The sequence below is a fragment of the Apodemus sylvaticus genome, chromosome 22 (assembly GCF_947179515.1).
Source record: "Apodemus sylvaticus chromosome 22, mApoSyl1.1, whole genome shotgun sequence".
Taxonomy (NCBI): domain Eukaryota; kingdom Metazoa; phylum Chordata; class Mammalia; order Rodentia; family Muridae; genus Apodemus; species Apodemus sylvaticus.
In genome coordinates, this window is record NC_067493.1 from 22,973,004 (window position 1) to 22,998,335 (window position 25,332).

The following is a 25,332-nucleotide window of genomic DNA, read 5'->3' on the forward strand; positions in this document are numbered from 1 at the left end:
CTGGTCAGCAGTGAATGCATTTCAGGGTGTGTCCTAAATGGGTGCCACAGGCAGGCGCTGGAAGGGAGAAATGCAAGGATGAACTACTTTGTCCAGCCTCGGGATCAAGGAAGTGACCAGAAGTAAGACTGTAGGACTGGGGCGCAAGAGTCCACCCAGTTGCCTCAAACTGCAGAGCTAAGGCTTGAAGTGAGATGTCGATGGGGGTGCATGGTCTGTCCTTTTGCCCAGCGGGCTACGTAAGGTAGAGTCAGCGAAGCCCCCGTCGCGGTGAGGGTCCGTGGGTCTAAAAGCCAGAGATCGCGGAGCCCAGTGGCCCCGCCTCGGTAGTCCGCAGGGCCAAGCGCAGGAGAGGCATCAGTCTCTGAGGATGGAAGCTCAGGTGTACTGTAGCTTTAGGGCCCTAGCTGGGGCCGCTCCAGGAACTGTGGACGGAAGCGGCCCCTCCTCGCCCTGCTGCCGGACACCCAGCCAATCAGTGCGTCCCGCCAATCAGGGCGTTGGACCAATCAGCGTGCTTTCTCCGCGGCGCCTGGCGCTTAGCTGACGCATGAGGCCAGCCCGCGCCCCGCCGCCCTTGGGCGACGGCCCCTCCCGCGCTTGCCGGGCCCGTTAGCTGCGCGCCGCGCCTCTTGTGCGACGGCCCCTGGGCGGCGGAGGCCGTGGCGGCGGCGCGTGCCGGCGCGGCCCTGGCGCGCCCCCTGGCGGCCCGGCCGGCAAGCTGCGGGTGCGGCGCTGACCCGGAGGCGGCGGCGGCGGTGCCCGGATGGAGGCACGTCATTGTCCCCCGCCGGGCGGCTGGGCTGTGTGCGGCGGCGGCGGCGGCGGCGGCCGAGGGGGATGGAGCGAGTGCCGAGCCGGGTCAGGTAAGCTCCCGCCTCCTTCCCGCCCGCTGCAGGCCGGCGTGGGGCCGGGCCGCGTGTCCCTGCTTCGCGGCCTCAGTCGCCCCGCCACCTTTAGCCGGCCGCGGCCCGCCGGGACTAGCGCGGCCCCTCGCCCGCCGCCCCCTCTACAGCCGCCGGGCGGCCCGGGGACCCCACGGCTGCGGGACCTGCGCTGCTGCCGCCCGCCCGGGCCAGGCCCGCAGAGCAGGAGGCGGTGGCCACGGCGGGCGGGCTCGCAGCGAAGGCAGCGCTGGGGTTGCACGGGAAGGGCCGGACCCCCCTGGTTGCCATGGCCACCGCGCTCCCACCCCCACCGGCCCCAGCCCGCCCCCTCGGTCCGCTGCTCCGGCCGGGCTGCAGCCGGCAGCTCCCGGGCCGCCCGGCGCGTTTGGAGCTGCCGGGGTGGGCGTGTGCACGCCGGGACAGTGTAGCCGGCGTCCGGGGCCCGCCCGCCGCCCCCCGCGTGGCTGCCACCTTCGGCTCCAGGGCGCCCCTCGGAACTCGGGGCTGGCCTCCCCGCCCCCACCCCACCCCACCCCACCCCGACAAACTTTCCCACCCGGGCGCGGTCCACTCGGCTCCTCCGCAGAACACCGGAGTTGCCCACGCCGGAGCGGACACCCTAGAGGAGAGGCGGACAGCCCGGAGTGTCGGGGTGGGGGGAGGAGCCCCGTAGCTCTTTCCCCTCCGAAAAAAAAGCAAGTGTGCCTTCCTCCCTCAGGTTCTTTATCTTTGGGGCACGAAGAACCAACTTACCTGGAGGAAAAGGCGGGTGGGAGGGATCTTATTCAGATGTTTGAAATGAATATTTGACGGGACCAAAGTTTTACAATCTAGGACTTTAACCTCCCTAGAATGTAGTTGAGATTACTCTTATTGAATAGCTCTTTTATATTTGAAGGCCTTAGGACTTGCTTGTTTGTGTTTCTTTCAAGTAAATACACTCAAGTAATGAAAAGTGTTGGGAAACTAGTTAACGCCCCTTTTACAAAGTAACAACCGGATCCAGGTTCTCACAGCTGTTTATGGAGGATAACTTTTCTTCAAAGCGTGCATTTTAAACATTCTGCTTTCACCATGTCACTCATTCAGATGCTTAGGTCTGTGAATAATGTTACACTTACTTGTTTTTACTCTGGGACAGTTTCACTTTCTTTTCTGTAATCATTGACTCAAGACTAAGTATTTGGTTTGCAGAGTTTTACGGTTAATCATTCTGTTTACCAAAATACAATTAAAAACCAAGTGGTATCTTTTTAAAGTTTCTTAAAAAGGAAATGTTACAAGAACTTGTATAATATTGCTTATGAAGAACTCGCACATAACAGGGTTTTTTTTAATGTGTTGACCTTATTTCTTCAGCATATGTGGAGTGACACAATGTTTAAATAGTAGTATTCTTTCTTAAAATGAAAAAGGTAAATGTAGCCTGGCATTTACTCATCATAAAAGAGACCCAAGCAAGTAAATGTTCTTAGTCTTGCACATTGATCCAGCCTTGTCCAGGCTAAGGTTTCAAATGGGTTGTTGTAACTTTGTAGATCATGAAAAGGAGTTGGGAAAGGCTCAGCTTTTGATTAAAGTAGCTAACTTTCACCATCCATTTTGAATACTAACTTTCAGAAGCTTTACCTATAAAAATCGGAGCCACATGAATCCTGACTTACACAATGTACTTGGGTTTTAAGAAAGGCTGTCTCTGTTATAGGTGGAGTTTAGTTTGATCCCTGGTGACTTTAGGGTGAGATTTCATTGGCTGAATATCTAAGTGAAGAAGATGAATGGATTTTGCTATTTTTGCCAGAATCAAAACAATAACATATTGATGAATTGTGTTTTCCTTAATATTCATTCCGCTAAAATAAGTACAGTGTTTTGTTTGGTTTTTTGTTAATCATTGTATGGAAAAGTTGCTTGTCCCAGGAAAATTAAGGGATTTTACTATTAAACAGACTAACCTTTCCCTACTACTGAATTTTGACTTTCTTTCTTTAACTCTCCCTCCTGTTCCTTTTCTTTCATCAACACACTTTATACATTATACATTATATACATATATATAATATAAATCACATATATTTCTTTTGCCTGTAGCATGAGAAATATATAAACTTTATTTGGATAATTGGCCCAAGTGTTCTTGTGACCGAAGGTGATTTATCTTCAAGTGATGAAGTAGTCAAGTTATTGACTTTACAATTTTATGTAACTGCCCCTACATTGTTAAGGTTGTAACGTCAGTTGAATTAAAAATTGTAAATGTTGAAACTTTCAAGAAACAACTTTATTGTAAGCACCACGCACATGGTGACATCTGCCCCTGGAGTGGCAAGTTCATGAGCATTTTATTACCCTTGGACTTTGAAAGTGGTGAGGTTTTTAAAGGCCAAATTTTAGAGGCACTGTCTTAATTCAGAGGTTCTAAAGAATTAAATCAGATACCATTTATAAATCATTCAGCACAAGCTGGCGCTAAAAGCTAACACTAGTTACTTCCTGTTGCATGATTTCATTCATTTGTTGAACACATGTTTGGAAAGCTTTCCCCGTGCCAGGTAGGGTGGAATAAGTTTTCACTGAATGCTACCATAGAAATCAGCACAGGATTTTTTAGGATTGGTTTCTGACCCAATCTTGGGGTGAAAGGCGTTGTCAAGGAAACCCTTTAGGGTGGGTTTCTAATCCAGTCTTGGAATGAAAGGAATTGTCAGAGAAAGCATTCCAGAGGAATAAGTTCTAAACCTGACAACTAGAAGTGTTAACTAGCCAGAGGTAGAGAGATGGAGAGGAATATGTAAAGAATAGCTTGCAGGAGCTCAGGAAGAGCAGGGACTAAAAATGGTCCCTGTCTATGGTGGGAGCGTGATGTGCGGAGTGTTGCAGAGACTAAAGCGTGTTGAGCTCAGATGCTGGAAGAGCATAGGGCAGTGGAGCCCTCCTAAAAGGGTTTCTTCAGGGTGTGACATGCAGATGTGGCTGCCTGGACGCTTTGAGGAACATTCCTAAAAGCACGTTGCTTACTTAAGGTTGCATGACGGCCAGACAACGGACAGCCCTGCGGGGTGTTTTGGCTCAAGTCACTGACCTTGCAGAGTTTGGCTGATCTTCCAAAAGTTTATCATGAAAATTTAGCAAGTAAATATATATTCAGCAATTAATATATGATACCTAGCACATCGAAAAACTCAATTAGTAGATTTAAAAATAAGATCGAGATTTAAATTCAAAGTTTGATGTTAGTAAAATTACAGGTTTAATTTTAAAAGTTAAAATACTATATACCAGACTTCTTCAGAGAAATGCATTTGTTTCACTGGTAAGACTTTTCTATAGCTAAAATTTTTCAAAACTTCAAATTTCATATAATGGTCTTTTAGACTTTGAGTTTAAAATTAAAACTATTTAGTTTTAATTCTCTTTATGCAATTGAATTGTTTTTTCCCCTGAAAAATGGTATAGGAATTGAAAATGTAAAATATATTAAAGTGTAGACTGTTCCTAGCTTTAAGTAGTAGAGAGTAAAAAAAAAAAAGTTTTTAGCGTACATAATTGTGAATTGAGGTACTTACGTATAAACTTTGATGATTTGGGGGATATAGTACAAGAAAAGGGTTTTTTGGTGTTGCTGCTGCTGCTGCTGCTTCCAAAACAAGGTCTTTCCAAGATAGTGTCTTGTACTGAACTCTTGATCTTCCTTCCTCCACATCCATTGTGGGATTACAGGCATACACCACTAAGGCTAGTAGGCAAGACCTCTACCCATGGAGCTGCATCTCTACCTCTACTAACGTTTTCTATTTGTTGGATGACTGTTTAAAGACAATTTTACTTGGTTAGCCACAGGTTCCGAGGACACAGTGACTGGTGAGTAGACTGCTCTTCTCACCCTTTGAAACAAATGGACTTTCTGTCTGTTGCAGGGTTGAAAAATGACCATAGTTGACAAAACTGAGCCTTCAGACCCATCAGCCTGTCAGAAGCAGCCTGGCAGTTGTGAGGCGGTCTCACCTGAAGACATGGACACAGGCTCTGCCAGCTGGGGTGCTGTGTCTTCAATAAGTGAAGTCTCAAATCATACACTTTCCTTAGGGCCAGTGCCCGGTGCTGTAGTTTATTCTAATTCATCTGTACCAGAAAAATCAAAACCATCACCACCAAAGGATCAAGGTATGATTGCAGATTTACTGCTGGGAACTTAGTACAGAGGATTCAGAAAGGCATTGGTTTTCAAGATTGACACTGTTTCATTTGCTCTAATGGGCATTCATTAATCTACCCACCCACCCACAGACCATTATTACTGTGTATCACAAATAGGATAGAATGAGTTTTAGTTGCCAGGTATGAATTTTTTTTAATTCCTGAGATTTTTATCTTGGCCTCAAACTCATTATGTAGCCAAAGCTGGCCTGATTGTTTTGTCTTTTGTGGTTTTTCGAGACAGGGTTTCTCTGTGTAGCCCTGGCTGTCCTGGAACTCACTCTGTAAACCAGGCTGACTTTGAACTCAGAAATCCACCTGCCTCTGCCCCCAAGTTCTGGGATTAAAGGCGTGTGCCCCCACCGCCCGGCTTGATTCCTGCCTTTACCTCCTGAATGCTGGGATTACAGGGGTGCTGGGGATCAAGCCCAGGGCGCTCTGCATCCTAAGGAAGAATTCTGTTAATTGAGCTACATTTCCAGACTATTATTATAGAAAAGTATGAGAAAATATAAAGTTATAGGTCCAATAAACTGTCATATATCCAACAGCCAGCTGCCAACAGTTGATGACCTCTTAGCTAAGCTTTCACCTCGGGGCTCCCTGTGTGTCGGTGTGACTTACGCCCTCCCTGTGTGTCGGTGTTATTTATGCCCTCCCTGTGTGTTGGTGTGACTTATGCCCTCCCTGTGTGTCGGTGTGACTTATGCCTTCCCTGTGTGTCGGTGTGACTTATGCCCTCTCTGGCCTTCACAGCACTGGTGCTCGTATGTGCAGAGGTGTGGCACACACAGAGAAATACAATTAAATCTAGTCTATATTTAGATACCTCTTATATTATATGTTTGTCCATGTTAAGGTATAAGTTTCCAGGGTCAGATTCTCTGCTTCGGCTATAGGTCCCATGATTAAACTTAGTCGCCATGCTTGTGCAGCAGGATCTTCTACCTGCTGAGCCTTCTGCAGGCCCGCAGAATTTTTTTTAAGTTTTTTTTTTTTTTTTTGGATGTTGTTTGTTTTTGTTTTGTTTTGTTTTTGGTTTTTCGAGACAGGGTTTCTCTATATAGCCCTGGCTGTCCTGGAACTCACTCTGTGGACTAGGCTGGCCTTGAACTCAGAAATCCTCCTGCCTCTGCCTCCCCAGAAAAAATTTTTAAGTAGTGTAAATGAAGTCTACACTTCGCTTTGGGTAGATTTATGTCTCTGAAGATTCTTTAATTTGTATCCAACCCCCTGTGTCCTTGAAGATGATTTGTTGAAGAAGCCAAGTGGATGTGGAGTTAATGTCATCCTGGGCTCTGGACTTTGTCCTCTGGGTTTGTAGCAGGCTAGTACTGCAGCATAGAATCTTGATCAGATTCAGACATTGATATGTATTTTGCTTATTTTGTTTTTAATTTTTTGCTCTCTTTCTTTTTTAAGTCCTAGGTGATGGTATTGCTCCTCCTCAAAAGGTCCTTTTTCCATCTGAAAAGATTTGTCTTAAGTGGCAACAAAGTCATCGAGTTGGCGCTGGGCTCCAGAATTTGGGCAATACCTGTTTTGCCAATGCCGCATTGCAATGTCTGACTTACACGCCACCCCTCGCCAATTACATGTTATCTCATGAACACTCCAAGACATGTGAGTGCCTTGTGCTCTTGAGTGCTTGCTGTTAGTGCTGGGGTTTGCTTCCCTGGTGCTGTGTTCTTCTGAAATGAACATGAAGTGTTTTGTGACGTTCTATTACCATGGGCTTGGGGTTTAGCTCACTAGTGAGTGGTGTGCTCATCTAGCATGTAGAAGGCAGGCCCTGGGTTTAATCCTCAGCCTGCATTAAAAAATAGTCAACAAGAAACCCAGGGCAATGATCACCAAGAAGTTGGTTTGCTGGTTTAGAAACTGGGGTAGGTGGGAGGGACTTTTAGGATTGGTTTTGGGTTGCATAAGGAACATTTCACACTAAATCTGATCTGTAAAGTATTTTAAAAGAAGCTTCTTTTGTTAGCTTTTGACATTTCAGAAGCCCTTGGTGTGTGTGTGTGTGTGTGTGTGTGTGTCTGTCTCAATCTCACTATGTAATCTTTAAAATAAAGTTCAGCATCCTCCTCAGCCTCCCAGGTGGGACCTTGCATTCCGGTTGTTTACATTTCTTTTAACTCAGTCAAAGCCTAGCTCAGTGTTGGCTAGTGAGATTTGGAATTAAATAATTTACCCTTCGCCACAGTTTTTTTGAGGTGTGATTGATAGAAAACCTGTGCTTTAGATTCACAAGTTGATGCAAGTTGACTTTGTGTACATCTCTGAGACTGTGACCACAGTTATATTCATCAAATCTGAAAATGTCCTGGCAGTCCCCACTTCCTCTGCCCCACGCAACTGGCTGATGATATGCCCCTTCCCAACAGATTAGCTTGGAGTTGTTTTTTGTATGTTGCATGGATGGAGTTACAACGTACATATTGTTTTGTTTTGCCTGATTTGACATAATTCAACATTATTCTGTTGGTTGTGTGCATCAGCCTGTTTTGAGCTCTCACAAATTACACAGCTATACACTTGGCAAGTGAAGGCAAGAGGATCTCCAGGGTTGTTAGCTTCCGGCCAGTCTGGGTTACCTGGGTCCTGTCTCCAGTAAATAATCAAAAAACCAAATCTTTATAAAACTAATACATATATTTTTTCTCTTAGGTACATGTGTAAGAATGGCTTCGTCCTGTTCTGGGCACATAACTTTTAGACTTTTTAGAGCCAGCAGGGGATACAAGTTCTGTTCACACCATTTTCCAACACAAGCTTTGCTCAGGGCTCTTTTTTGGGGGGCGGGGGAGCATGTATTTCCTACATTCCTCTACACATTGGCATGCATTTCCAAACGTCATGCACACGGACAATAAGTAAAGTGTAAAAAAGTCTTTACCTAGTCTGAGGTCAGAGATATTTTTACTACATTTTCTTCTATACATTACCCAAAGGACCCGTGATAGCTTTTTTAGTTAATTTTTGTCTGTGATACGAAGAATGTGTTTTTTTCCCCTTTCAGTGCTGGGGAGGTGAATGCAGGGCCTCACACATGCTGAGTGAGTGCTTTGCCCACCGTGCTACAAAGGTCTCTCCTGTTGCAGTTGTCCACCCTGTTTGTGCTCAGGAGTGGGAGCCTTCCTCCTGAATCATTCGGCACCTTTTCTTGCATATCTGCTACTTAATAAATACCCAACGTTGGGTACATTCCTTCTCTTGATTTTAAAGTAGTCAGGATAGACTCACCCAGGCCTCCTTGATGAATGAATGAGCACTAGCTATAGCAGCAAGCTCAGTGCACACGCGTGGCCGGCACTGCAGCTGCATCCCGGGCCTCTGCCCTCACTCCTGGTCTACCTTCCTGGTGCACATTGTCACAGTTTGCTCATTTGCATTCTCATTATCTTGCAGGCCACGCAGAAGGATTTTGTATGATGTGCACAATGCAGACGCACATAACCCAGGCACTTAGCAACCCTGGGGATGTTATCAAGCCAATGTTCGTCATCAATGAAATGCGGCGTAAGTCTCACTGCAGTGGCTCATGCTATTAATATACATATAAATACGGCGTAGCTCAGAACGATAGCCCATGTCTAGTTGTTGTCCTCCATACCTTTTCCTTCTTGACATGCCTCCCAGATCATCCTCAAATGCTGACCTGCTCATAGGTGTGTAACCCGTGCAGGGCTTGTATGCACTTTGCTTTTTTCTTACACACTGTTTGTTTCCTGAGACAGTGTCTCCTTTGTGTCAGTCAGGCCTACTTCCTTACCCTCTGATCTCCACATCCCAAATACTAGAGCACAGGTGTGTGTTGTCATGCCCACTGTATTGATGTGGTTTTTGCTTTTTCTTCTGCAACTTTTTATCATTTTAATTAGCCAAGTTGTAATAAAAATGAACAGAAGCCTTGTTCAGGCTTCTAGCTGAGTAATTAGGTGATAAGGTAATTACACAGTGACGAACTATAATCTTTTTGCTTAAAAAGCTGCTGAAAGCCGGGCAGTGGTGGCACACACCTGTAATCCCAGCACTCTGGGAGGCAGAGGCAAGTGTATTTCTGAGTTCGAGGCCAGCCTGGTCTACAGAGTGAGTTCCAGGACAGCCAGGGATACACAGAGAAACCCTGTCTCAAAAAAAGCAAAAAAAACCCAAAAAACAAAAACAAACAAACAAAAAAGCTGCTGAAAGTCAGAGATTACCTGAGTGTGGTGGTGCACACTTGGAGTCCCAACAAATTGAAGGCAGGAGGACCAGGAGTTCAAGGTCATCTGAGTTGGAGGCCTGAATGAGATCCTTAAGACTCAACCTCGGGACTGGAGGGACCTCTCAGCAGTTAAGATCACTGACTGCTCTTCCACAGGTCCTGAGTTCAATTCCCAGCACCCACATGGTGGCTCGCAACCATCTGTAATGGGATCTGACACCCTGTTCTGGGGTGTCTGAACTCAGCGACAGTGTACTTACATACAATAGATAAATAAATCTTTAAAAAAAAAAACATTCAGCCTCAAAAAACAAACAGGTCATTTGGAGATTTTTCAGGCTTTTAGGGGTGCTGCTATGGCATAAGGTATGTAATAATAAAGTCTTGTCTTTCTTCAAATCTTATAGGTATAGCTAGACACTTCCGTTTTGGAAACCAGGAAGATGCCCATGAATTTCTTCAGTACACGGTCGATGCCATGCAGAAAGCATGTTTAAATGGCAGCAATAAGTACGTACGGCAGAGTGCATGTTGCTCTATTAGATCATGCACGCAGCCTGGCTCCTTGAAGGCACACAGAGCTCGCCGCTGTACCTTGGTGTCTCATCACCAAGATTGTGTAATCTTAAGCTGGTTGCTCACTAGGACTGTTTGATTCTGTTGCTCTCAGATGCTGGGCAGTCAGCTTCAGTCTTGTTGCTGTTTAGTTCCCAGATCTGAATGGCGCTCCTTTTACTTTTCAGCCGTGCTTAATGGTTTCCTTGTTCACCTTTAGACTCAACAATTTGCCCCAACCCCACTTCAGTCAGCAAGTCTGTAGTTTCTTAAAACCCAAATGCAGACTCAGGAGGACTGAAGATAAAGGTGCTAAGGCACCTCCAGGTTGCAGACAGCCAAACAGCTACACCTTGAGCTTTGCGCGCATTCCCTCATGGTCGTGAAGGTTGGGCTGAGTGAGCGCTAGTGCTGAGTGGAGGAAGCTGCTCTGCCCTCAGCTCCCCTTGTCAGGCCTTGGGAACGAAAAGAAGGCCAGTTCGCAAAGAACGCCTTCTCCATTCTCTGCCTCAGGTCCCCTCATGACAGAGTGCCTGTGTCCTCTTGATGTCCATCGCTGTGACACATTTTGACACCGTCCTTTATGATTCTCCTGAATTCTTACTTCTGTATAATCATAAATGCTTTTAGAATGTAGACCCCGTACCCATAACAGTGTTTGCCAGGATCTCCTCTTATGTCACTGTCTGACTGTTTTTCAGATTAGACAGACACACCCAGGCCACCACCCTGGTCTGCCAGATATTTGGAGGCTACCTAAGATCCCGAGGTAAAATTTTTGTTTGAAGGTTCATCATATCATGCATTCTAACAGCTTTAAATGGTAACAGTAGGGGCAGGGTAGTAGCGAAAAGTAGATCCAGGTCTGCCCAGACTTCTGTTGCAGTGCAGCCTTCTGGTGCTTCCTATGCATGCACAAGCTGGGAGCATGCTATGCATAAGGTTTTCATATTTCTCTTACTGTTAGAAAGCTTATGTGAGCATAGAGATGTAAGAAATCTGTTTCATCTTATTTCCTATTGCGGGATAAGTCAGTTTCCATTCTGGTGGAATCCAAGCTCACATGCCTTCATGTGTGTACCTGTGTGTTCAGGGTAGAGGCTTCTAATTTCTGAATCAGGCAGTATCCAGAGGGTATAGTGATTTATTTCCAACGGTACAGAGATTTTACAGTTGCTTTTTCATTGTAATAAAAAGTTACACTCTTAAGTTCTTCATTTTGAAGTATTTTCTGTTCTTTCAGTAGTTGGGAAGGCAATAAGTAGACAGACCTTACTCACTGTTCATATTTTCTTTTATTTCAGTCAAATGTTTAAATTGCAAGGGTGTTTCAGATACCTTTGACCCATATCTGGACATAACATTGGAGATTAAGGTGAGCTCAGCAGTTAACAGTAACAAAGTTACACGTCCTTCTGTCACGGTGGGCTTTTTATGCATTCTCATCTCAATCAAACTTAGATGGGTGTTACTCTTAGAACCTTGAGTCCCGTGGCTTCTTTCACATTCTTTTGTTGTTGCTTGGAGCTTTTGTTTTTCTGATTAGCTTACTATATAGAGAGATATGTCAGAGAAATGTAAAGCCTGCCTCTCAGAATTCATTCTTTAGTGCTGTGATCTATACTGCTGCACAAGTAGATTGCTTTTGAAAAAAAATGTTTATAATCTTTGATATATGCCTGTACGTGTGCATCTGTGTGTATGCATGCATGTTTCCTCTGTCTCTTCATCTCAACCTCTGGCGGTATGCATGCTCACGTGATGTTTATGCCCCTTCCCTAGGCTGCACAGAGTGTTACCAAGGCGTTAGAGCAGTTTGTGAAGCCAGAACAACTGGATGGAGAAAACTCCTACAAATGTAGCAAGTATGACTGGGTGATGGGCTTCTTCCCACTTTCCCGTGATGATTCCAACTTAGAAATTGGCTCAATTTTCAGTGGTTTTTTTTTTTATTGATTTTTCTTTGTTTATTATTTATTTGTTTGCTTATTTATTTTGGTTTGGGTAGTGGATGTCGAGTCCAGAATCTCACATGTGATAGGTAAATGCTGTTAGCCACTTAGGTCCTTTACCGAGTGCTTGTCTTTTCAAAGGCAGTGTCTTCTGTGTGGCCCAACCTGGGTTTTGATCTTTGATGATTCTGAACTGCCAGCTTACATCTCTCTCACGACAGTGGTCAGCTCCCTCTGTAGTTATTAGTACTCCTGTGCACGTGGCTGTTACAGAGGAGTAAACCTGGGCCCCTTGTACTAAGCAAATGCTTCACTGCTGACCTCCCAGCCTCATGGAATGTTTAATTTTACAATTTTGACTGTTGGTCCAAGGGGGTGCTTGATGTTTTATTTAGTTTCCTTGTTTTAAAATATTTTATTTTTATTTTATGTACATTGGTGATTTGACTGTGTGTGTGTGTGTGTGTGTGTCTGTCTGTCTGTCTGTCTGTCTGTGTGTCTGTGTCTGTTGATATCCTGGAACAGAAATTACAGACAGTTGTGAGCTGCTGCGTGGGTGCTGGGAATTGAACCCAGGACCTCTGGAAGAGCAGCCAGTGCTCTTCACTGCTGAGCCACCTCTCCAGCCCTTGTTTTAAAATCTTAATGTAATGTTTTTTAGAAAGTAAAAAGTAACACACTTAAGACGTTTTTACACTGAGCATCCTAACCTTTCCTTCCTGGGCTTCAAGGTGCAAAAAAATGGTTCCAGCTTCCAAGAGATTCACCATCCATCGGTCCTCTAATGTTCTCACGATTTCACTGAAGCGTTTTGCCAACTTTACCGGTGGAAAAATTGCTAAGGTAGGTACATGATTTATGATTTTTCTCATCTGTGTACATTGAGTTTTCTCCTCTTTTCTTCACAATTAATGAAGGGAGACGTGGTCAAGATATAGTAATGTGCTAGAGATATAACACGTGCACAAGTCACTTAAGATAAAGTTATGCTTAATGTCTAGAGCTGTTACTGTTATTACAATTGTTGAACGTTTACAGTATGGATCCTAATTGATGGCAAGTCAAAACAATGGGGTTCCCTTTAGGTCCCTCCTGTTCCATGCATTAGGTTTCGGGGTCAACAGTTAAGGGTCCTGCAAGTCCCTTCCTTAAGACTGTCCTTAGGAGTTATGCCTGTAGCTGAAAGCATGGGGTCCCTGTGTTCTCAGAAGTGGCGGAACTTTCTCTTTTTTCCTTTTATTTTTAGGATGTAAAATATCCCGAGTATCTTGATATTCGGCCCTATATGTCTCAGCCCAATGGAGAGCCAATTATCTATGTTTTGTATGCTGTGCTGGTGCACACTGGTTTTAACTGTCATGCTGGTCACTACTTTTGCTACATCAAGGTAAGCTGTTGGGTGGCAGAGACATCTGTTGTGGGACAGCACTGTGCTCATAACGGTGGAGCTCTCACAGTGAGGTGTGAAGGTCTGTTTTTCTTGGGTGTTTTTTGACTGTGGGTTTTGACATCAGACTAAATCTACCTACCACCCCCACCCCACCCTGTCTCTTTGCAGGCTAGCAATGGCCTCTGGTATCAGATGAATGACTCCATCGTGTCCACCAGTGATATTAGATCGGTGCTTAACCAGCAAGCTTATGTGCTCTTTTATATCAGGTATTGCTTTAGAAACAAGTCGTCAGCTTTATGATTATATCGATTTCTTTCCCCTCATCCATATATTTAAGTTTAACTTTGAGCTAATTTGTACAAACAGCAAGTTAAACCTGAGCTGCCGTGCACCTGAGCACAAGGAGGCCTTTCTGAGTGATGAGTTTGTTGTCACTTCTGACAGGTATAGAAGGCGGGGATGGCCCTGAGGAGTGGTCTAGGGACAGTGGAAGGCATGGGAACGTGCTGTGAGGGCCTGTGTGCTCTGAGCCAGTAAGTCCCTCACCAGCTTGAGCACAGCTCCAGTCAGGCCCTCCAGCCCTGGCCTCTGACCTGCTGCAGGCGCAAGCTCTTAACTCTGCAGCACTCTCTAGAGATGGGATGCCTGCCCAGACCACCTTCTCTTTGTAAGGTACTTGGGCTGGAACCCAGGGCTTCCTCATGTGTAGTAGCCAATCCTTTTGTCAGTTCCAGCCACAACCCCAGAAGGTATCCCAAATAGCTGAAAATTAATGCTATCCCCAGAACCCATGACAGAATGATCATAGCCACGCATGACATACTGTGGCAGTGTTCAGAGTGGTTTGCTTGTTTGTTTGGGAAGTTGGGGAGATGAGGGTCTGACTGTTACACAGGCTGGCCTTGATGTCTTGATCTGTCTGCTAAGAATAATTTGCATAAAGCCTTTTTAAAAATGTTCTGAGAAAGTACTCGATGTATATGGAAAGGAAAAAAGTTGAAATGTTAAATGCAGGTGTTGAAAAGAACAGTGGGCAGAAAGCCTATGGGATAACATCAGTCAGAAGTAGGGATGTGGGCTCAGCGACAGTTCTCTGAGTATTGCATATTACAGGTTTTTCTATAATGGTGTGTGTGTGTGTGTATGTATACATGTATATATATGTATATATGTATGTATATACATACACACTCTTGGGGGGGCGGTTCAAGACAGGGTTTCTCTGTATAGCCCTGGCTGTCCTGGAACTCACTCGGTGAACCAGGCTGGCCTCGAACTCAGAAATCCGCCTGCTTCTGCCTCCCAGAGTGCTGGGATTACAGGCGTGGGCCACCACCGCCCGGCAATGGTATATATTTATAATTGAAAACATAAACAGAAAAATAGTTTGTCAGGTAGCAAAACTATCAGGATATACAGTTCAAAACATCAGTTGAGAGCCAGCCACGGAGGCTCATCATCCTCAGGCAGGAGAATGGCCTCAAGTTTGAGGGCAGCAGAAACTACATGTGTGAGTTCCAAGCCATCCAGAGCTTTAGAATGAGACCTTCTCCAAAACAATGACAAAAAGACGGCAGTAACTTAACAGAAAATCCCAAACTAAAGCATTTCGTTGACTTATATTTGGTTCTAGGTGTGGTGGCACACAGCCGCGATCAGAGGCAGAGGCATCTCTAGTTTCTTTTTTTTTTTTTTTTTTTTTGGTTTTTTTGAGACAGGGTTTCTCTGTGTAGCCTTGGCTGTCCTGGAACTCACTCTGTAGACCAGGCTGGCCTCAAACTCAGAAATCCGCCTGCCTCTGCCTCCCAGAGTGCTGGGATTACAGGCGTGCACCACCACCGCCCAGCCGCATCTCTAGTTTCTAAGCCAACCTAGTCCACACACCCAGTTGCAGAGTAGCCAAGGCCATATACTGTGTCTCAGTGGGGGCGGTGGGGGTCACTGAGTCAGGCCAGTTTCCAACTTTCCTGGTGTAGCCCCTAATAAAGGTGATGTGCATAGCTCTGAGATGACTCGGAAGCTCCAGTTCTGTGTCCGACAGGCTGAGTAGTGCTAAATTTGTAAATGGATCTTTTCGGGTCCTGTCCTTCCTCATACAAGCCATTTCATTCTGTGTCGCCAGGTCCCATGATGTGAAAAATGGAGGGGAACCCGCTCATCCTGCCCACAGCCCCGGCCAGGCCTCTCCCCGACCTGGAATCAGTCAGCGGGTGGTCAACAAGCAGGCAGCACCAGGCTTTATCGGGCCCCAGCTGCCTTCCCATGTGATGAAGGTAACACTTGGGAGGCAGGATTTATTTCCTTTCTTCTTGAATCCAAGCCTGGTATCGCTGCAGGAATTGCCTCGTCTAAGCTGCGCTTCCTGCTTGAGGGCGCTGCAGCCCTGTATTGCGTAGGCCTTGGTGGGTGAGCAATCCAGTGCCGCTCAGGGACTATGTATGTAGCAGGCCCACTCGCTGCGCACCCCACACTCCTTACAGGCCAAATAGTGGGGTTTTTACTAAGGTTTGACTCAGGGGAGTGAAGCTCTTTCAGAAACATTTTGTTCATGTCTGTGGGAATGTGGAAGTTTTGGGCTCATCAGTAGATGAGAGAATGGTATGTATTTCACAGAGGTGAACTTGTTAGTTACCAAGACCAAACTGAGAAGGCCCCAGCCATTGTGTACCCTGTGTCCAGAGTGCTGACCCAGCTGTTGTCTCCCTTCTTCTAGAACACACCACACTTGAATGGTACCACACCAGTGAAAGACACACCAAGTAGTTCTGTGTCCAGCCCTAACGGAAACACCAGCGTCAGTAGGGCCAGTCCTGCTACTGCTTCGACTTCTGTGCAGAACTGGTCTGTTAACAGGCCCTCCGTTATTCCAGAACACCCCAAGAAACAAAAAATTACCATCAGTATTCACAACAAGTTGCCTGTTCGCCAAGGTCAGGCCCAGCTGAATAACAACCTCCATGGCACTTGTCTGGAGGCCCCGAGCAAGGCGGCGCCCTCCTCCACCATCACTAACCCTTCTGCAGTACAGTCTACCTCGAACGTACCCACAACATCAGTGTCTAACAAAGTAGCAAAACCAGTTTCCCCCGGCGAGTCCTGTGCCAAGCCCATGATGAATGGCAAGGCTAAAGTGGGCTCCAGCGTGCTCGTCCCCTATGGGGCCGAGTCCTCAGAGGACTCTGACGAGGACTCAAAGGGCCTGGCCAAGGAGAACGGTGTGGACGTGACGGCCAGCGCTCACCCCGAGAGGCCAGAAGCTGCTGCAGATGAGGATGGTGAGGCTGCCCCTCATGAGCTTCAAGAGTCCGTCATGCTAAATGGTGCTAATAGCGCAGACAGTGACTCGAGAGAGAGCAGCCTGGCGTTTGACAGTGCCAGTTGCCAGGTCCAGCCTGATCTACACACAGAAAACCTCTTTTCTAAACTTAATGGTCTTCCCGGAAAGGTGAGTGGCAGGGAGGGAGGTCTCAAACCTCGTAGCTCATACAGCTGGGTTTCGGTAGGCATGGAGCTGGCCTCAGGAGCTCAAGTACCTTTGTTTCATTGTAGGTGACGCCTGCGCCTTTGCAGTCTGTTCCTGAAGATAGAATCCCTGAAGATAGAACCTTCAAGCTCACCAACCAGGCAAAGGGTCCAGCGGGTGAAGAGAGGTAGGAGCCATGCTCCTGGGTATGGGCTCTACACCTGCTATGTTAGAACTGAGGCCACAACCCAGGGCTCTGTGTGTGCTAGGTGAGCACTGCCCTCTGAGCCACACCCCCAGCCCTGGGCTTGTCCACACAGGAGCTCATTGTGTAGTGCAGGCTGGCCTGGAGCTTCCTTTGTCGATCAGCCTTGTTTCAAATTCTTGTCCAGTTTCACAGATTCTGGGGTTATGAGTATGTCTAGCTACCATTCTGTCTACACCTGGCTCTTTAGATGGGTTAGATACTTACCCAAAACTATGAAGTATCTAGAACTGCAGAGTTGTGAAAACAGAAGGTGGTCCTGATTCAAATCTTAGAAAAACTTGGTTTCCAGGAATGATAAGCGTGATAGTGGGTTTAATCAGTTATGCTTAAGTCGCGGGATGTTGAGTAGAACTGTCGGGCAGTCCTGTGTGGCAGGAAGGCTGACTGTGACTCTCTGTCTTGCTCTAGTTGGACTACGGCAGGGGGAAGCTCTCCAAAGGACCCTGTTTCACAGCCGGAGCCCATCAGTGATGAGGCCAGTCCCCTTGAGATACCGGAGGCAGTCACCAATGGGAGCACGAAGACCCCTTCCACCACGCCACCCCTGGAGCCCACCATCAGCTGTACCAAAGAAGACTCGTCTGTTGTTGTCTCAGCCGAACCTGTGGAGGGTTTGCCTTCTGTCTCTGCTCTTTGTAACAGCACCGGTACTACCTTGGGGGATGCCCCAGTGCCCGAATCGTGTGACCCTGGAGACTTGACTGCCATCTCGAGCCAGCCAACCCAAGCCGTGAAAGGTGATGCAGCTGAGAACGCGCAGGACTCTGCCGTGGCTGAAGTGGTGGAGAGGCTGAGCCCTGCTCCCTCAGTACTCACAGGGGACGGCTGTGAGCAGAAACTCTTCCTTTACCTCAGCACAGAAGGCTCAGAGGAGGCGGAAGACTCTTCCAGAAGCTCGGGGGTCTCTGCTGATACGATGCCCCCTCAGCCTGACAGGACCACCACCAGCTCTTGTGAACGGGCTGCCGAGCAGGCTTCTGGGGAGAGAGGCAGTGAGGCTGGTGTGGGGCCCAGAGCTCAGGAGCCTTCCCCAGCCAAGGAAAAGATGAGCAGCCTTCGGAAAGTGGACCGAGGACACTATCGGAGCCGGAGGGACCGGTCCTCCAGTGGGGAGCACGCAAGGGACAGCAGGCCTCGACCAGAGGACCATCACCATAAGAAGCGGCGCTGCTACAGCCGGGAGCGGCCCAAGCAGGAGCGCCACCCTGCTAATACATACTGCAATGGGGGCCAGCACATGGGCCACGGGGACAGAGCCAGCCCTGAGCGCCGCTCCGTGAGCAGGTACAGCCACCACCACTCACGGATTAGGAATGGCCTGGAGCAGGACTGGAACCGGTACCACCACGTGGAAAATGAGCCTGCCTGGGTCAGGGAGAGATTCTACCCAGACAAGATGCGGTGGGACAAGTGCAGGTATTACCCTGAGAGGTACACGCCCCTGTACACGGCCCGGGAGGCTCGCGAGGCCCGGGAGGCCCGGGAGGCTCGGGAGGCTCGCGAGGCCCGGGAGGCACGCGAGTCCCGGGAGGCACGCGAGTGGCGGCCTCCACATGGTCGTGAGCATGAGCGCCTTGTCCAGTCTGGGCGGCCGCACAAGGACAGCTACTGGGGCCGCAAGGGCTGGGAGCTGCAATCCCGGGGGAAGGACCGGCCCCACTTCCAAAGCCCCCGAGAGGCCGCTGGCCTTGCTGTGCCCCTCGAGAGGCAGCTCCAAGAGAAGGCTGCGCTGAGCGCGCAGGACAGCAGCCACAGTCTCCCTGAGCGCTTTCATGGACACCAAAGTGTCAAAGCGAGGAAACGGAGGTATGAGGCTCTAGAAAACACCGATGGCCATCTAGAAAAGAAAGTCCACAAAAGCCTGGAGAAGGACGCAGAGGAGCCGCGGGTGAAGAAGCACAAGAAGTCTAAAAAGAAAAAGAAGTCCAAAGACAAACACCGGGACCGAGACAGCAGGTGAGGGCGGGTGGGGCGGCCTCCTGTCCTGGCGGTGCTGAGCCCGCCGGCTGGGTCTCTGTTCCAGCACTTTCTTTGTTTCACTCTCTTGAGTTTAGAGATTTCATTAGTTTACATCTCTACATTTTCACACAGCTTTGAAATTGTCATATTCTTGTAACTGCCGTTGTCTTTTGTAGCCAGCTGCAATCACAGCTGCCTCTGTCCTATGCTTGAGCACAAGGTAGAGTAGGGCGAAGCCGTGCTGGGGGATGTGGCGCTGCATTTGAAGACTACGCTTAAAACTGGTTTCCATGAGCGGAAACCACTCGTTAGCAGGCAATGTCTGCCCACATATGCATAGCCGGGTCCTGGGAGCAGGCAGCTAGATGGCAGTTTGCCTTGTGCTCAACTCTGGCTGCTTCTTTTGCAGGCATCAGCAGGAATCCGATTTTTCAGGAGCATACTCTGATGCTGACCTTCATAGACACCGCAAGAAAAAGAAGAAAAAGAAAAGGCATTCGAGGAAGTCGGAGGACTTTATAAAAGACGTCGAGATGCAGTCTCCAAAGGTCTCCAGCCATGAGGCCGTTGGCCATTTCCGGAGAACAGAGGGCAACTTTCCACTGGCTGACGGTCTGCCTGTGGAAGACAGCGGCCCTTCCCGGGAAAAAACGAAGCATTTAAGGATGGAAAGCCGGCCTGACAGATGCCATCTGTCAGAGTATGGCCAGGGTAAGGGAAGTAAGGACACAGCTCTGAGGAAAGTGTCTTGGGAAAGGTGATAAACACAGAAACCTAAGAGGCACAAAGCATATGAGAGTGGACTCAAGATGCCCCAAACAAGGCCTGCCCGTGAGAGGAGGTGTGCTCTGACCGCTGGCTGGCGGCTCTCTGGAAGGCCTGGGTTGCATAGAGCTAGGCTCAGCAGCACCTGTGTCCTTGGATACAGAGCGTCTGTGCACTTCACACAGTGCAACTGTGGCTTCTAAAGCATTCTGTGCCCGTGGGTGTCTTTATGTATGTGCACATGTGCACATCTCTGTGTTGTACTCATTTCTGAACCCGTAAATGCACTAGTGTACCTCCGCTCCTAAGTCCTAACTCCATAGAGCGATCTCTAGAGCTGTAGCTGCAGTGTGGGGCTCTGCTGTCCGTCAGGCTGCTGGCTTAGGTGGTTCTTGCTGATCTCCCTACATGAGTAGTTCTGTACTCTGTACTACACAGCAGCCCCTGTGCCCCGATCTTCCTACATAGTCCAGGCTAGCCTAGGACTCAGTAGTACGCCAGCATGCTGAGTGCTGTGATTACAGGCCAGTGTGCCGGGCCACTCCTTTCTCTGGGAACACTTCCTCTAGGCAGGAGCCTTGGGCTCTAAAAACTGCATGGGCTGTGAATGTCCGTGGGGCTGGAGCAAAGGCTGGCAGCCTGCAGCCAATCTAAGCTGGAGTTTGGGATGGCTCTCAACAGTTAAAAGTGCAGAGGACTGGTATTTGTTCACGAGGTGTGCTGTGACGTTGGAGGGTTGGGGTCAGTACACTTTGGAAATCAATGTGCTTTGTGTTAGTTTTGGTTTCGCTCAGCGGTGAGACATGGCCTGTCCACTGAAATGTTTTTCATCACTTAGTCCTTGATATAAAAAGCTTGACAATTCTGCCTCAGACACCCAAAGATCATGGTCACAAATAAAGGACATGTGTGTTGCTACAATGTGGGTATCTTGGTGGCCCTGAGTGGAACCTTTTGCTTCTTGGCAGTACATACATGCACTGCAGCTAAACACCTCTGCACCCACACCTCCGCCTACCTCTGCCCTGGGGTCTGACCATTGGCCCTTTCTTGAAGGATACCAGCCCTTCCTCCGGCACTTTGTATGAGTCCAGCTCATTTCTTCAGCCTGAAGGAATGTCCGTCCACAGGAGAGTGCAGCACTGTACTGGGACTGAGACCTGGTCCTGTGTGGCTGGCGACCATCCTGTGCCCGTGCTTTGTGCCACTGCCAGCCCATCCTGCTGCAGGGATTGATTCCTTTTCAGCAGCTGATAACGAGCTGTAGGAATTGATTATGGTTGGTCTGCAGGTACACATCAGTAATAAAATTGTTTCCTTACTTTGCCTTCTAGGTGACTAAAAACGCCTTGGCCTCATAACAACAAAATTACGGTAAGCAATTGTCCATCTTTTGGTCATTGAAGTGCTGAGTGGATATAGGTGTGTTTTCTTGTGAGGAAAAATGGGTGGGGAAGGGGAGGGTCCTGGTGAGTCTGTGCCTCTAGCACTCAGAGTCACTAGCATCCAGATGTGGAAATTGTGCTAAGAAATGGGGTTGAGTGTCTGAGAGCAGCGAGAGACCACACAAGGGTCAGACTACATCCTGGTTCCCAGTGCTGGTGTAGTATTTTATAGCCCTGAGACACAGGAACTCAGAGCCTGTACTTTGTGGAGGAGGAGAGCGGCTGTCAGGTCTAGTCAGCAGAGGCTTTAAAATGAGCTGCTACTGCAGCTCAGCTTGCAACTAATACCAGGCTTAGACTGTGTCGTGGAGACAGGCTCTAAGCCTCTCCTCTCTGCCCAGTGAAAGTGGTATCTGAGGTCTGGGTGATTTGCCGCTCTGGGGCCCAGCAGGTGGCGCTGCTCTGGCATCCCAGTTCAGCAAGGTAGAGAGGCCATTTCAGGAACTTCTCAAAAGCCTTTGGGGCTACATCCAGAGAGTGGGAGACGGGCCTCTGTTGGCTAATGCCTGCACCTCTTATCTTTCAGATTCAACATTTTCAACAGAAGCCATCCCCAACCCAGCTTAAATTATAAACATAGAAAATAACTTTGTCCAAACTGCGTGGTGCTTCTTTAGTAAATACTGTACAGATTTTACCATGGACAACTTTTTTTTTCTTTTTTTATTTTTCTTTTTCTTTCAGTTTTTACCTTTTCTTAATTGCCCTTATTCCAAATGGATACTTTCTACACTGCTGAACATTGTAAATTACCGTGTACATAAAATCACACTGACAATAATGCCCTGGAATAGACCATCTCAAATGCTGCTTAGCCACAGACTCAGGTTGACTCCTTGTATCTCATGTAACGTTCCTCCACGCTAGACACTGGTGCACGGCCAGCTGGGAACCATGGACTTCCAAAGGACAAGCGACAGTGCGTCTATTTAATTTAAAGACTTATTTAAAGACCCAAGCTCTCAGTGAGATCTTCGAGGGCTTCCTCTGCAATGTCTGATACTAGAAACTACTTTGCTTCACATTTTAGTTGTATTCAAGATCTGAAGATGTATTTTATAGACAAGTTCTGTTTTTGAACTTTGTGGAACTATCCAATCAATTTACCAGTTCTGATGAGTATTTGCATTATGAATGTATAATCCAGACATTATTTGTAAAGCCTACAGTATGTTTTTTTTTACCTAACACTTTTTATACTGTGTCTCGTCTCGACAATATAATATTGGAGTCTGAGTCGTCAGCTTGATCCCTTCAAGTTTCTAGTTACAGACAAAAATCATACTGTGATTTTATTTTTAATATGGATATGCTATAAAACTGTGACACTTATGATTCACTGGTCCTGCATCAGGAGACGGGAGTGGGGAGAAGACTGTATTTAATACAGTGTGTATCTGAATAATCTGTATGGTTTATACAGTTTGTGTTGTTCAGAGATGTCTAAAGTTGATCTTTGTTTTTTTAAGATTAAAAAAGCACTTGCCCCACTGTATATATACGGCATGTAAAATTTATATAGTATATAAATGGCAGCAAATTAAACAACTGACTTTGTTCTTCTCTGTTCTCCACACGCTCACAGCTACGTCTCTTTTGAAGAATTGAGTCTTACGCAGTTTTGGTTTTAACCATCTGTTTTTATTTAGTGAACACAGTATTTCCAATAGTTCTGACAGCTGTAAGGCCCTCCATTTTACTAGCTGTTTGCTTTGCAATAAAATAGCCAGAAATTCTGATAACATTAATAGGATATTTCTTCATGCAGGTTGTAGGAGTATGTACATTGTGTAACACTGAAGAAATTAATACATATGTACATTATTTACATAGTAACTATTGTAAATAGAAATGTTTTCTAAGGTAAAAAGAAATCACAACTTATGGTTTCAGGTCTGTAGCGACCTGACTTGTCAGCAAAGCACACCTGTATCTCTGAACTCGGTATGACACGAAGCGCAGTAAGTCGCTGCATCTCCAACAGGTCCTCGTTACACTGCAGTTCCACATCGTGTCCTGAAACCCAGAAAGGTCGCCCGGGCCCATCAGGAGAGGAAGCTGTCGTTGGCCAGAGCAGGGCTTAGTGCTTAATGGCCGAGCGCAGACAGGGTGAAGGGCAGGAGCCCCTGAGCCTTCACAAGCTCTGAGTGGCAGGTGCCCTGGGGTTAACACTGTCACAACACGACCTGAGTTAAGTGACTCCATGTGGATACTCCAAGAGCCAGTAACTTAGGATTCTTAGCACCAACAGCCATCAGGCAAACCAATAGCCGTAAGGTAAGGTCCCCTCAAAGACGACTATGGCATTAAAGACACTAGGTAGCCTCACACTTAACGTCCCGTCCTCAATATCCGACAGAGCTCCGGGCCACACCTGGGTTGAACATCGGACCTGCTCACCATGGTCCTGACTGAAGGAATGCCAGTTCCCACCTCCCAACAGGTGCCCCACCAGCAGTAAGTTCAGGTCTGAGGTGGCAAAGGCAGGGGGGTGGGGATTAGGGGGAACAGGGATCATGGAAGACTGGGAGCCAGGCTGCATATACACCAGCCAGGCAGCTCAAATGCAAGGGTTTTATATTTGAGGTATTAGTAAAAACATAAAGCCTAGAAGCTTAGAAATAAACTAAAAAGTGACCAGTCTGGTACAGGAGGGAGTTCTGGCCTTCACATCCCCCTGCCATCTTAGGTGACAGCTATCACCAAGGTCGAGGCAAACAGCCTCAAGACAGCTCACTCAAAGTCTTGTGCAAGGGCAGTTGGTTGGCGGTTTGCACACTCCTGGAGCCTGTGTTTTGAGGGCCCTGGAAAGGTCTGCAGGGGAGAGCCATTTCCAAGTAAGCCACGAATCGCCCTACCACCTACGCAGTATCAGCTCAAGCACAGGTGCCCTGAAGTCATTCGCTGGTCTAGGGGTCTAGATGCCACAGGTCTCCCTCACTGCATCTTCAGCTTTTCTCCTTCTCAAAAGGATGTCACATGTTGGAACACTGCACTGCCAGAGGACAGGCGGGTTACTTGTAGCTGCTTTGGCCCACTCATCACATCAAAATGTATGTCAGCACTTAACCGAAGTCTGACACAGCAAGTAAGCAAAGTACCAAGGCACGAGCCTAGTGCAGGCGGACCACAGGAGTTGCCCTATATGAAGGCCAAACAGTTTAATGCGTTCTGCACATAAGTGGCCTGTTTCCAGAGAGAACTCCATCTCCAGGCCTGGGCCCTGACAGCATAGATACCCAAACCATAGCCAATCTTACTGATTCCTCTTAGAGAAGCATGTGAGGGAAGGGGCAGTCACGCCCGAGTCTCCCAAGCACACTGGTCCTCATGCTCACCCCAATGCCTCTTCACCCAGAGTGGCTGCATACATAGACTTTTCAGTGCACGGTATATATTTGTGTCCAAGAGTTAAGTTTATAGCTGCCATTCTAAAAATACTACTGTTAGAAATTAAGTATCTTTCATTATAATTTTCAGAATATAAAAAGGCATATAAAAGCTATAATCCTATATATCTGAGAAAAATTCTGAATAAAAAAGTGGTAGGTTTTCCTTTCCCATTTTGATATAAAACAGCGACTTCTAGAACATCTAGTGCTGCCCAAAGAGCAGGTGTGGCATGGTGGATGAGGCTCTGGCTTCAGAGGAGTCCCACGTGGGCTGTGCAGATCTGGAGGCCATATCACCAAGTGCTGCTGTGGACAAGGGTCCCCAAAGGTAAACGCCAGGATGGTGGCAGGAAGGAGACGCTCACAGCTGACCAATGTCCCAGAGCACAGGACTGAGGGCTCAGGCCTCGGCTGACTGTGTGGAGGACCTGTGGGCACCGCACTGCCCCCCTGTCCTGCCGCTTGTGAGGCCAGTGTGTCTGCTGGAGTCTTGATCTCGGCAGTCACCTATTTCTTATTGGCAATTCTCCGTTTCCTCGTGGCCAGCATGTCATAGAACGGGTCCCTACTGATGCTTGCTCTGGGGAGAAAAGGAAGTTAAGTGGGTTGTAGCTGCAAGAAGGCCTGGATGCCCACTACACCCCCAGGTTCCAAGCAGCAGGTTCAAGTGTGAGGTAGCCAGCTAAGTGTTGGCATCCGGCATGCACACAGGTCTGCACACCCCTGCCCCACATGGTGAGCAGCCTGGACGTGCACACTCAGGTCTGCACACCCCTGCCCCACGTGGTGAGCAGCCTGGACGTGCACACTCAGGTCTGCACACCCCTGCCCCACGTGGTGAGCAGC

General features: G+C 47.6%; 2 protein-coding genes across 2 annotated transcripts in view; one reads left to right on the forward strand and one right to left on the reverse strand.

Moving 5' to 3' along the window:
- Nucleotides 1–549: 549 nt before the first annotated feature.
- Nucleotides 550–22,589, forward strand: Usp42 (ubiquitin specific peptidase 42). Its single transcript, XM_052168451.1, has 18 exons — nucleotides 550–866; nucleotides 4,805–5,051; nucleotides 6,507–6,707; nucleotides 8,496–8,606; nucleotides 9,702–9,804; nucleotides 10,551–10,618; nucleotides 11,154–11,224; nucleotides 11,632–11,714; nucleotides 12,533–12,644; nucleotides 13,048–13,188; nucleotides 13,360–13,460; nucleotides 15,317–15,467; nucleotides 15,908–16,639; nucleotides 16,744–16,844; nucleotides 17,334–18,881; nucleotides 19,294–19,595; nucleotides 20,984–21,023; nucleotides 21,621–22,589. The coding sequence occupies exons 2-17, from the start codon at nucleotides 4,814–4,816 to the stop codon at nucleotides 20,989–20,991; spliced, it is 4,071 nt and encodes a 1,356-aa protein (XP_052024411.1). The 5' UTR covers nucleotides 550–866; nucleotides 4,805–4,813; the 3' UTR covers nucleotides 20,992–21,023; nucleotides 21,621–22,589.
- A 124-nt stretch (nucleotides 22,590–22,713) lies between these two features.
- Nucleotides 22,714–25,332, reverse strand: part of Cyth3 (cytohesin 3) — a 91,829-nt gene continuing 89,210 nt past the window's right edge. The window contains exon 13 of the mRNA XM_052168452.1: nucleotides 22,714–25,066. Coding sequence (XP_052024412.1) covers nucleotides 24,994–25,066 — 73 coding nt within the window. The 3' untranslated portion in view covers nucleotides 22,714–24,993. The remainder of the gene's footprint in view (nucleotides 25,067–25,332) is intronic.